Genomic DNA, 13614 nt, shown 5'->3' on the forward strand with positions numbered 1-13614 from the left:
TTTCAACAGTCCCTTCTATAACTTCATTCTCCAATTTCCCCACTCTCTCCTGTACATTTTCAACCTTTGTTTCCACTTTTTTTTTTAAACCTTCCTCATTTCTTGCAGAAACTCCATCCATCTTCCCTACTAGTATCTTCTTCCAATCAACTTTGGCCAGTTCCTCTCCCATGCCACTGTTATTACCTTTACTCCACTGAAATATTGTGGTGGCACATATATTTGTAACGGCGAACCGGCTCTGCTTGTTACGCGCAGTCAGCAGAGCAGCTACAGCAAAGATGGCATCATGGATCCTTCTCTTCCAGTACAGACCGGAAGTACGTGTACGCACTTAGGTCAGCCGGTATGTAAGTGGCGGGCTACAGAGAGCCTTAAAAGCTGCAGTGCAAAACTTGAAGTAAACTAGTTGTGCTTAACAAGGACTGTTGTCGGGAGGAGTCACGTGATGGAGTAGTGGCCGGACGGTGAACTCCAGCCCTCTCCAGAAAAGTCGGGAAAAACAAAGGAAAACACAAAGGCACAGAAATAAAAGTTACAGAAAAGTGAGTAAAAAAGGTGGAAAGAAGATGGCAACAAAAAAAGAAAAATCGAAAGCAACGGTAAGAAGAAAGGAAGAGAAGACAAAGGAGGAAAAAGGTGAAGGCCTTACCTGTCCGAAGAGGCCCGCTGCGGAGAGAGAAACCCGCTCCCTCAGGTCGGTAAATAATGGACTACAAAAATGGCTCGCTGAGCCGAGTAAAAGTGCACAACCGCGCATGCAAAAAAACACACCGACGGGAGGGGGGACCAGCTGGGGAGTCGATCTCCACAGCCGGCAACGACAGCTGCAGAACACCTGCAGCAAGAAGAGACCACAGAAGACAATAGAAACAAGAAAGAAGAGAAGGAAAGGGCACCAAAGAAACAACAGATGGCCAACCCAGAGGAAGAAGAAGAGGAAGAGTACAGTGAAATAGAAGAAGAAAAGAAAGGCAAGATAAAGGATATACTTTCTCTTATTAAAGGATACATGGAATCATTTGAAGAATGGCAAACACAGGAATTTAAGGATTTAAGAAAAAGAATAAACAACACAGAAGAGAAAATGAATAAAATAGAGATGACCTTAACAGAAATGGGAAAGAAAATGGACAAGATGGAAGAGCGGGCAGTAGCAGCAGAAATGGAGGTAGAAGACTTAAAAAAGAAATTGGAGGAATCTAATAAAAAAACTAAAGAGACACAAGAACTACTAGCTCAAAAAATAGATACAATGGAAAATTATAACAGAAGAAATAACATAAAGATAGTGGGCCTTAAGGAAGATGAAGAAGGCAAGAATATGAGGGAGTTTATAAAAGAGTGGATCCCTAAGACCCTAGGATGTCCAGAACTACAGCAAGAAATGGAAATAGAAAGGGCACATAGAGTATTGGCCTCTAAACCACAACCACAACAAAAACCAAGATCTATTGTAGTAAAATTCCTAAGATATACTACAAGAGAAAAGGTACTGGAGAAGACAATGGAAAAAGTAAGAGAGGGCAACAAACCACTGGAGTATAAAGGGCAAAAAATCTTCATCTAGCCAGATATAAGTTTTGAACTCCTAAAGAAGAGAAAAGAGCAAAGGCGATTTTATGGAAGAAAGGGTATAAATTTATACTAAAGCATCCAGCGGTATTGAAAATATTTATTCCAGGACAACAAAACAGACTATTCTCGGATCCAGAAGAAGCACGAAAATTTGCAGAACAATTACAAAAATAGACTGAGGGAGGAAGACGGGTAATGAGAGTTAAAATGATCACGATTGATATGTATGCGGGTAAAGAGGTATAAGAGTGAATAGAGACAATGTGCATACGTGAAAGTATCTGTACTTAGAGGAAAATATAGATAGTATAGACAAGAATTAATAAGGGAAGGTAATGGAATAGAGAGAATAAGGAGGGAATTAAAAGAGTGACCTTTGTGACATATGAAAAGTGAAATCTTTTCTGGGGGGGGCTGGGTGGGGGGAAATAGCGGTCACTGCAAAATCAGTTGACGCTTGCGAGTAGATTCGCAAATCCAAATGGAGAGGGGAGATGTTGTCCAACAAGGGATAAAGGACAACTCAGGAGGGGAAGGGGAGATTGGGGATAAATAAGATAGAAATAGGAAAATAAGGAAAATGTTGGATGTTGTAGGAATGTTGTCTTATAAAGAGTTGAAAATAAGAAAACAGTAATGGAAAAGGAGGAAAGGTAATGATGGAAAAACGGAAAGAGAAGATAAACAAAATATAAAAGGGCTACGCTGAACTATATGACTTTAAATATTAATGGAATACATAACCAAATTAAAAGGAAGAAACTACTAAATTTAAATGAATAAATGTATTCCATTAGAAAAAATAACATATAGGTTAAGAAATAATATTGAAATATTCGAACAAGTATAGGAGCCTTACATTAAATACAATAGCGAAAACCTACCGGGGACAAACATTACCTAAGTTGATGGAAGGAGAAGGAAAGAAAAGAATGGACTCAGTAGAATTTCTGGTGTATTTTTGTTGAATGACAACATTGTCTGACTGGCTTAATGCAACCTAGATTGTATACCTAAAATGGATGAGAGGGGGGTGTGGGGGGGTGGCTTGGGAGGGGGGGGGTGGGGAGAAAAAGTCACTGTATATGTGTGAAAAAGAAATAGTGTATATCATGGCTAATGTGATTTATGGTGTGAAAAATAAAAAATTAAAAAAATTTAAAAAAAAAACAAGGACTGTTGTCTCAGTTCTTCTCGCTGCGCTCACACACACACAATACCACATTGGTGATCCCGACATGTCTCCACATTCTGAAGACTTGGCACAATGGACTCCGCAACTGTAGGTGCTGTTGCGTTAAAACTGCCCACATTCTGAACGAACAAGCTCCATTCTTGGTTCGGCCGGATTGAACTCCTTTCTTCTAGTTCGCAATCCAGATCAAACGGATTACCTCTGATTCAACAAAATACTTCCAGATCGTCAGCTCGCTGGACCAGGAAGCCACCTCACTAGTCGATTATCTCATCCATTCACTGCCAGAGGAAGGTAAATACATAGTTCTAAAGAACCTCCTCATAAACACTTAACGGGCTTTCAAGATGTAAAAGGGCTGCCAGGCTCCTCCACCTGGATGGCCTAGGGGCAGAATACCGTCCGTCCTCATGGGTGAGATGCTCACCCTGGCAGAGGGATGCAAGCCCTGCCTCATATTTGAGTAGGCTTTCCATGCCGATACTTTCTAGACATTATCTCTGGGCACATCCAGTGAGTCAACCACCTAGCTTGCCTCTGTGGAGACTTTGCACGGCCAATACAGCCACCTCCTTGCCAGCTATCTCTCCATTCTACATCCCCAGTTCACCGTCGCCATGCCAAAGCACAGCGTCCAACACCACATTGGAACCACAGACCCACCCGTACATTCCCAAGCCCAGTGCCTGGCTCCTGACAAGCTCAACCTCGCCAAGGAAGACTTTAAGCGCATGGAGGAACTCTGTATCGTCCGCCAGTCCAACAGGCAATGGGCCTCTTCTCTCCACTTGTTGCCCAAGCCCAATGGCAGCTGAAGACCCTGCGGAGACAACCGGCGTCTCAACAATACAATGACGCCCAACTGCTACCCAATCCCTCACTTACAGGATTTTGCAGCAAATCTCCATGGCGCACGTATCTTCTCCAAGGTCGACCTGATCCAGGGATACCACCAGATCCCAGTTCATCTGGAAGATGTCCAGAAGATCGCTATCATAACCCTCTTTATCTTTGAGTTCCTTCGCATGCCATTCAGCCTAAAGAATGCAGCCCAGACCTTCCAGTGCCTCATGGACACAATTGGCAGAGACTTACCATTCCTCTTCATCTACCTGAATAATATCCTGGTGGTGAGCAAGACATGTGAGCAGCACATCTCCCACCTCCACTAGCTTTTCGACCGGCTAGCTGAATATGACCTCACCATCAACCCAGTGCCAGTTCGACCTCGATGAAATCGACTTCTTGGGCCACAGGATCACCAAGGATCCTTCCTACTGGTAGATTTCACCCGTTAAGGTGAAGGATATCCGACAGTTCACCAGGCCAACAACCCTGAAAGGACTGCAAGAATTTATGGGCATGGTGAACTTTTACAACCTGCAGCTGCCAGCATCATGCACCCACTCTTCACATTAATCTCGGACTCCAAGAAAGACCTTGACTGGACTGAAGGCACAGGCCACATTCCAGAGAACCAAAGAGGCACTGGCTGCCACAACGGTGCTTGTCCATTCACACATGGATAAGCCCACAGCCTCACTGTTGATGCATCTCACACAGTATGTGCACAATCACACAACCCCACCCCCCAGAACCGGTGTTGGTGGTCTCATTGCACGTTGTGGGTGAAGACTTCTGTTTTGTTGGCTGACCCCTGCGTGTTGATGGTGGAACTGCCACAGACTGTGATAAGTCCAAGTTTGCCAGTTTGAGTGGTCCAGGGTGAAAAGTTCTTCCTTGCCCCCAATGTCAAGTGTGAAAATGAAGGCATTCCTGTGAAGTACTATCCGACAGTTCACCAGGCCAACAACCCTGAAAAGACTGCAAGAATTCATGGGCATGGTGAACTTTTTCAACCTGCAGCTGCCAGCATCATGCACCCACTCCACATTAATGTTGGACTCCAAGAAAGACCTTGACTGGACTGAAGGCACAGGCCACATTCCAGAGAACCAAAGAGGCACTGGCTGTAGGTAGTGGGTGGTGTCCTGGAACAGTTTCAACTTTTTCAGCCGTCATCTACTAGCACCTGAACTGAAGTACAGTGTGATCGACAAAGAGCTGCTGGCCCTCTACCTCACTGTCCGCCATTTCCGCTACTTCTAGGAGGAACGGCCTTTCACAGTCTACAAACTGCTGACATTTGCTTTCTCCAAGTCTTCCGACCCATGGTCCACCCACCAGAGTTCACCATCTCCATCCGCCACCTTTCCAGCAAAGTGAAAGTAGTTGCTGACGCACTCTCCAGGCCAGCTATCACGAACTGGCGCAAGCCTAGCAAGATGACACTGAGACTCACAGTTTCAGGACGGCAATCACAAGTTTGCAGCTTCAGGATGTCCCACTGGTCACTAATGGCGCCATGTCTCCACCAGCCAACCCCGATCAATAGTCCCTGCCCAATGGAGACAAACAGTTTTCAACACACTGCACAGCCTTTCACATCCCTCCATCCGAACGTCGGTGTGGATGATATTCTCCCGGTTCATCTGACACAGGCTGTGCAAGCAGGTTAGCGAACAGGCAAAAACCTGCATGTACTGCCAAATTGTGAAGGTCTCAGTGGCACACCAAGCCCCGCCTCCAACAGTTTAATGCACTGACTCACAGATTCCAGCATGTTCACCTCGACATAGTGGGCCCCTTGCCAGTTTCCCGAAGATCGCACTACCTGCTCACGATGGTGGACAGATTTACCAGGTGGCCAGAGGTCATCCCAATCCAGGATGCTACCATTAACACTTGCGTCCAGGCCTTCCTCTTCACCTGGGTCTCCGGATAACAACCGACCAGGGGTCCCATTCACTTCTGCCCTTTGGAATGAAATTTCCAAACTTCTGGGTACCTTGCTATACTGCACCACTGCCTACCATCCCTAGTCCAATGGATTAGTCAAGCGCTTTCACTGCCACCTTAAGTCAGCACTGATGGCAAGGCTAGAGAGGCCAAACTGGATGTACGAACTGCCATGGGTCCTCTTCGGAATCCACACCGCACCAAAGAACAACCTGCGAGCTTCCTCAGCAGAGTTGGTCTACGGTGAACCCCTAGCAGTCCTGGGTGAATTCCAGCCTTCAACACCAGGAGAGGACAACAGCATCACCATCATATTGGAATGACTGAGAGACAAATTGGGATCATTCGCACCACTACCGCCATCACGACACTGCCAACCCCCCTCTGCTTACCACAGTGGCCTAGACACCTGCGACTAAGTGTTCGTGCACAGGGACAGACACCAACCACTCCTCCAAAGTACTTCACAGGAATGCCTCCATTTTCACACTTGACATTGGGGGCAAGGAAGAACTTTTCATCCTGGACCACTCAAACTGGCAGACTTGGACTTATCACAGTCTGTGGCAGTTCCACCATCAACACGCAGGGGTCAGCCACCAAAACAGAAATCTGCACCCACGACGCGCAATGAGACCACCGGCACCGGTTCTGCGGGGTGGGGTTGTATGATGGTGCACATACTTGTAGCAACAAACCAGCTCTGCTTGTTACACGCAGAGTAGCAGTGACAAAGACGGCGTCGTGGTTTCTTCTTTTCCGGTACAGATCAGAAGTACACGTATACACTTACATCAGCATGACGTGAGTTCCGGTACATAAGTGGCAAGCTACAGAAGGCAATAAAAGCTGCAGTGCAAAACTCGAAGTAAATTAGTTGTTCTTAATGATCTCACACATTGCTTGCGCACACACTACCACAAAATTTTACTTTAGTATCTCCTCTTGAAGTCTTAAGTTGAATTCTATCATATCACTGCCCCTAATGGTTCCTTTACTCTAAACTCTCTAATCACCTTTGGTGCATTACATAACACCCAATCCAGTTCAATTAAAGTCAAAAATGTATAGAGGTCACAAGTGGAGGAACTTAGATACCATAGAACATTAAAATGCATAAAGCCTTTAAGTAGTAGCATTTGAAACAGCATTCCTTAACCAGAATCCATTGTAGGTCAGTAAACACCGAGGTGATAGGTAAATGGAACGAAATGCAAATTGGACCAGCTGTTACTGATTTGAGAAAGTAGAAGAGAAAGCTTGGCCACAATTATGTTTTGACCCAACACACTAATGGCATCGTGAAAAAAGCACATCAGTGCCTCTACTTCCTCAGGAGTTTGCGGAGGTTTGGTATGGCATCAGAACCCTGGAAAATTTCTACAGATGGAAAGTGAACTGACCGGCTGCATCATGGTATGGTATAGGTCACCAATGCTCCTGAGCATTGCAAGAGATGGTGGACACAGTCCAGGACATTACAGCTAAACCCTCCCCATTATCGAGAACATCTACAGGGAATGTTGCTGTTGGAGAGCAGCAGTAATCATCAAGGATCCACATCACCCAGCACACGCTATGTTCTCGCTGCTACCATCAGGAAAGACTCGCACCACAAGGTTCAGGAACAGCTGCTCTCCCCAAACTCAATCAGAGACTCATTTAAGGACTCTTAATTTTGCACTTTTTTGAATTTTTTTTATTTCTCTCTGTACTTCACAGTTATTTGTTTGCATTTTTTTTTGCTCTACCAATAAGTGGTAATTCTGCCTCACCTGTGGGGAAAAGAATCTCAGGGTTGTATGTGATGTCATGTATGTACTCTTGACCATAAATCTGAAATCTGAATAATCAAGAACAGAGGGAATAAAGACATAGATGATGGTTTCACCAGCAGATGAAACCAAGCAGGAGAGTAAATGCAGGATGTTTTGGATGTGAAAGTGGGTGTTCCTGCTAATTATACTTATAATCTCTGCACCCAAATTTATGGAAGAGAGACCAAAATCGTATTTATCCTCTTGAGTCATTAATAAAGGATGTAATAGACATTTGACTGTTTAGAGGTAAAAGTAAAATTGGCTAGGTTGGATGTCAGGTGAGGACACATGATACATCATGAAATGAGGTGGTTTGGAGGGACATTCAGGAGGGAGTAAGTGAGGGTTGATAATGATAATGCAGATTTAGAGGATCTCCCTCAAGTTCAGCATCCAGATTGGTTTTAAAGACTTTGGCTGTTACTTTACTGTAGGTGCAAGGTGGAAATTAATTTGTACTAATGCCATTCAATTTATTTTCCAGAATCCAAGGCAAGAACCTCCTACTCCACCTGTGGATTAGATTTATGGATTTATTTCTTATAATTACCATTTAGGAAACCAGCTGACCAAATCAATAACTGTGGCCTGAATAAATCTCAAAACTGTTAGTTTATTGATGTATATTCTACCAATATTTTCATGAAAAATCAATATTCCCAATATAGTACTTGTAATAGTTGAAGTTAATTGCACTACTCTTATTTAGACAAATAATACATTTCCTTTTACAACAATTGAGAAAGATGAGCATTCCTAAAAGACTGATTTTTGCCAGTTCTGTAACAGACAGATGTTGCCCATGAAAAGTGAGGAGCAGTGGAAAAGGCTCACTATTGCATCCAATGCTATCAGGATAACCAAATTATTGATATTTTACCCAAATAAGTTTGTTGTATTAATGCCAGTTTCCAGGTGGTAATTTGACAAGAAGTGGCTTGAACAATATTACAATGTCTGCTCCTTGACAGTTGGCTTTATCTGTAATTTGTTTGAAGAAGTTATTTTAAAATCCTTTTCTGCAACATGCAGACCTTTAGGACATCTTCTTTCCTTTATATACAGTGCAGTACATTCCATGCACCTTTTGACTGAGCAGTACATTTCATTTAAATGTTCTGGTATTTAGAATTCAGTATGATGTATAATAGTGCCAATCTATATTTCAATGGAGTATTTTAATGTAAATTAGCATCTTCATTCTCAAGAATGCACTATTGATTTCTTATCAATTCCAGTGCCAATGCTGTTTATAATGCCAATTTATAATGTTCAATTGAAAAGCAATCTGCTTGCTTTAATTATTGATCCAATGGAAAACAACACTACCGTGATGTTTCCTTCCTAACATTTGACCAATATCTGAAAGTTTATCACACACTAGATTTAAATGATTGTGTGGTGGTACCTGTGGCATTGTATGAAATAACTGTTACTGTGTATTGGATGGTGTTTTAAAACAAAAAAATGTTTGCATTTAAGAAGGCAATGCATGAATTAGGTATTAAAATGATGTAGGTGATTGAAATGCATTTCTTCATTGTTTACAAAATTGTGGACATATGAGAATTATGGTTTTGATTTTAGGTGAGTGAGTGCTTCTAAATGAAAGATTAATACATGATGCATGTAGAGCAATAACACTGTTAACTCATGTACCCAATTCCTTTTTCAGCTCTGACTTCTGTGGGATGCATAATATGGGGTGGGCATGATTTAGAAAATCTGGATAATAATCTGAACTCCATTTGTACATTCCTAAAAATATCATAGTATTGAGATGAAGGCACGGGTGCAAAGAGATTCTGAAATGCAAGGATGAGAAACTTTGTTGAACTTAATTTTAACTGTGGAATAGGTCAACCTGGTTTAATTCAAGCAGATAGCACTGTGGAAGTTCACGTTATCTTAATTCAGGATAATTCTGATTCTTTTTCTCCTATTTTCTTCAATTGAATTGATCTGTTCGTGTATGTTGTTTTGATTGAGTGGACCACTGTTTCTCGTGTAGATTATGTATCAACAACTCTGAAGTCATCTCAATCATACAAGTCAGCAAAGCTCAGTCCATTGTTTGAACTGCAGTAATTTATTTCAGCCAAGGAGCGGGAATGCTACAATTGGACATGCCTCACATGAGAGAAGAGCAGAGTTGCCACTTCTGATGTTTCATATTGGCAAGAGAGATATTGGGCTCAGCTTGAGGATGAATTGCCAAAAATCATACAATAGAGAATGGATGGTGGCTATTTAGGTAAGCTACTGAAGATCAATCTGCCATCAGTGGAAATACAATGGTACAAAGCCTGATGAGGTTAAAATTAGAGAAAATTATTTGATGAAGTTGCCCATTCTTTTATCAGTAGAATGATATTGCCTCCATATCACTGCCATTTTGAGAAAAAAATTACTAAAATACAATTGTTATTAATACTTCCCTTAGTTTTGAGACCCAGTCATTACTTTAAAAATATTTTTCATTGTATTGTGTAAACTATAGAAATGGCATGTCAAAATGAGGCAGTTGGGAGAAATAAAATATAAGCCTTACCAAAGAAGATTTCAATGCCATAACCGATGATAGGGATGACCTACCTCTATGACTAGTTTTGTAGCCCATCATTATTTATCATAAGAATGGGGCACTTTTTGAAATTCTTCTGACAATGGACCTTACTTTTTCCACATGAATTTGGTCCATTCATTATGTTACAAACTTGTCACTGTCTGTTTCCCTAACATTTAATTACCAAGTAGTTAAATCAGTAGTAGATTCTGAATTCCAGACAATATTCATAACTTGCCCATGTAAGAGTAGATTGACTTTAACACTTAGAATTAAATGGTGGGGAGGGTTCACTGATATTGGCTGTCTTTTACCACTATAAATGTTGGCAATTTGGTTGTCAATCGATCTTTACTGTCACAGGATATCTGGGAATAAAATTATGTAACATCTATTTTGAAATATTTTTGATCTATAATAATAGTACATTTGAAGAATTTTAACAGATATAATATCCGGCTTGGACAGCAGTATATTAGGACCAGTTTGATTCACCACTTCTCTCTATTTTATTCTACATCTATTCAAATCCACTTAATTCATAACTTACATGGATAGGAACAGACACCAACATTTTATGAAAAAACACTGCAAAATATTAATTTTTACTATTCCATTTATTATATCTGAATTTTTCCTTATTGATGTTATTAAATTGCATAATTTTAAGGTGTTTTTAATATTTTAAGCTTTTATTTAACAAAAACATTTTATCCAAGGATTATTTTGTTACAACATCAATTCTGAGTTACAGTTTGCCAATGTAACCTGGTGGTGATGGAAAGTTTCTATGGTTAGAATTGTTATCAAACAAATGAAATAGGGTTAACATTAAGATTATGTTTGATTGTTTTCCATAAAATTCTGGATTGAATGTTTCCATTTGTTTAAGAAAAGGAAAATAATTATTTAATATGGAGAGTGATATAATCTTTGCATCTCTCAAGGGTATTATGTTTGGATTGGGTTTTTATTGCAATTTTTAATTTAAACAAAGACTTTGCCTATGTTATGATCCATGATTAAGGTGTATGATTGACCTTTTTGCCTCCATGCCTGGAAATCAACACTGGTCTGAAACCATGTGGGAACAAAGTGAAGGGTAGTTATGTCATCCCATCTATAGCAATATAGAATTACATTTACATTTGCTGACTGCTGTGAAGTCAAGAACCAAGCATAAGCCAAGTGAAATCACATAAGGAAGACGTTAAAACAGAAAGAATATGGGCAGCAGTTGACTGCCCAACTTTCTTGGCCACTGAAATTGTAGTGGTCCAAGGAAAAGTAAAAGGATAACACTTTGCCTTTGTGAAACTTACAATGCCATTTGTATTGTTCACAAGTTCTTTTTCAAAATAGTGTAAATTAAACTTCTAAGTACTGTATGCCAAAAGAAACTTGCCATCATGTTAAATTTAGGTAAAATAATTGTTAAACTCTTGCTTTCTGCTTAAATACTGTAATTGGTGCCATTCATGGCTTTAAAACTTTAAAGATTGTCACTGGGATGATGGCTTCTACTTTGCACTTTGGTTAAATATTAAAGATTTATATAGTTATAAATATGGAATTAATTGTCTTTTTATATAGAGTGCATGAAACCAAAAGTAACTGTTTCAATTCAACCAATTAAAGAACATTTAAAAAGTCAGTATTGTCGTTGGCCTTTAAAATAACATCTCGCTGCATATTACTTTCATCTGTATGGTCTTTTGAATTATATTTGATCAATTTAATGGCTATAAATAAAATAGAGGTTGAATTTAATTTTAAATAATTTTAAACTCAACGATATTCAACATTTTGATGTTTTGATTGAGGTAATTCAAAAATTTAGTTAAAATTAGCAATAGATCACCCTTGTTTTCATTTTGCAAACCAAGAGTGAAATACATTGGTAGGTCCAGCAAACTTGTAGTATGTTTTGTGTGAAAATGTGCAAGGTTTAGTCACTCATTATTACAAAAATCATAAACTTACTGTAATCCTTAGACTACTAATAAAAGCAACCCCAATTAGAAATTATACAAAGTCATAACATTTTGTAATATTAGTAACTTCTTGAATTGAAAATGCATAATTACTAGCTGAATCCTTCAAGTGAGTTCTGCAGTTCTTGATCTTGCTTGACTTTATAAATCTCAATATTGGTCAATTGATAGAAAGCACGAACACAAATGCTGACTAATGCAAACATCAATTGTGACTTCCTCACTGGGGTCCAGAGTTTCCTTTGCATTAATTGCATAAAATGAATTGAAAGCACCCATTCATATGGAAAAGTAGTAGAACATCCTCTATTATTGCCTTGAACAGAGTGGTATACTCTGCAGGTATTATTCATCAGCCAAGTGGAGAGGCATAGAAATTGAAAGGCTGACAAGCCTGGAATTCAAAGTTTGGAGTGGGTATTTTTTTAAGACAATCTCTACTTCTCCACCCCCACCCTCTTCCCTTCAGGTAAAAGTATATGAGTCTGGAAACATGAACCTCCAGATTCAAGGACAATTTTGTCCCTGCTGTTATCAGATGATTGACTGAACTCACATTATAAAAAATATTATCCTTCTACTGTTTTAACTGAACATTTTCTTTTTAAGACTTTACTCTGCACATTTATTTTGTACTACCTGTTATACCCAAGGAGAGGACAATTTTCCTGGATAGCACATAAAACCAAACCATTTTATTCATTGTATTTAAGTACACATGATAATAATTAATTTCAATTAAATATATTGCCCTCAAAATGGATATATCGGCCAAACCACAAGCTCTAAAGTAGAAGAGGGTCATGAGATTATATTTTATTCAGCTGAGAGCAGAAAAGCGCTTAATTTAACATTCATCTGTAAAGTGGCAAGTCTGAAAGTGCAGTATTCATTGGGGCTGCACCAGAAAGTAAGGCTTTCACTTGAAAAATTATCAGAATCCACAATCTTCTAACTCTGAGGAGGATAGCTCCCACTGAGGCACAGCTACACTGGTATCACTGCACCCTGTCACTTCCCCAAAAATAATTACACTTACCAAATCAAATGGAAAATTACAGGCATAACCACACAATGATGAACATATTTACCTTTCATTAAATATGGTTATTTTCAACAAAGTCCAAGTACAGTGCCCTCCATAATGTTTGGGACAAAGACCATTTTTTTTCCTTTATTTGCCTTGTATTATAGACCACCTAGTGGGGAGCGAGAACTAGAGGAACAAATGTGTAAGGAAATAGCTGAAATGTGCAATAAGCACAGGGTTGTGTCTGTTGGGGATTTTAATTTTCCTTATATAGATTGAGAAACACATTCTGTGAAGGGGCTGGATGAATTAGAATTTGTAAAATGTGTGCAGGATAGTTTTTTTGCAGCAATATGTTGAGGTACCCACTAGAGAAGGGGCAGTGTTGGACCTACTTTTGGGGAATAAAATAGGGCAGGTGACTGAGGTGTGTATTGGGGAGCACTTCGGATCCAGTGATCATGGTACCATTAGTTTCAACATAATTATGGAAAAGGATAGGTCTGGTCCGACGATTAAGGTCTTTGAGTGGGGGAAAAGCCAGATTTGATGAAATGAGAAGGGATTTGCAGGGAGTGATTTGGGCTGATTTGTTTTTTGAGAAGGAGGTAGAGGAGAATTGGAGGACATTT

General features: G+C 40.0%; 1 protein-coding gene across 1 annotated transcript in view; it reads left to right on the plus strand.

Annotated features, from left to right (window-relative positions):
* The window catches only part of smim14 (small integral membrane protein 14), a 65975-nt gene extending 54363 nt beyond the window's left edge, over nt 1-11612 (plus strand). The window contains exon 5 of the mRNA XM_069924901.1: nt 7877-11612. Within this exon, the coding sequence (XP_069781002.1) occupies nt 7877-7915 (39 nt within the window). The 3' untranslated portion in view covers nt 7916-11612. The remainder of the gene's footprint in view (nt 1-7876) is intronic.
* The last annotated feature ends 2002 nt before the right edge of the window (nt 11613-13614 follow it).

Source organism: Narcine bancroftii, chromosome 3 (genome assembly GCF_036971445.1).
Source record: "Narcine bancroftii isolate sNarBan1 chromosome 3, sNarBan1.hap1, whole genome shotgun sequence".
In the NCBI taxonomy this organism is placed as follows: domain Eukaryota; kingdom Metazoa; phylum Chordata; class Chondrichthyes; order Torpediniformes; family Narcinidae; genus Narcine; species Narcine bancroftii.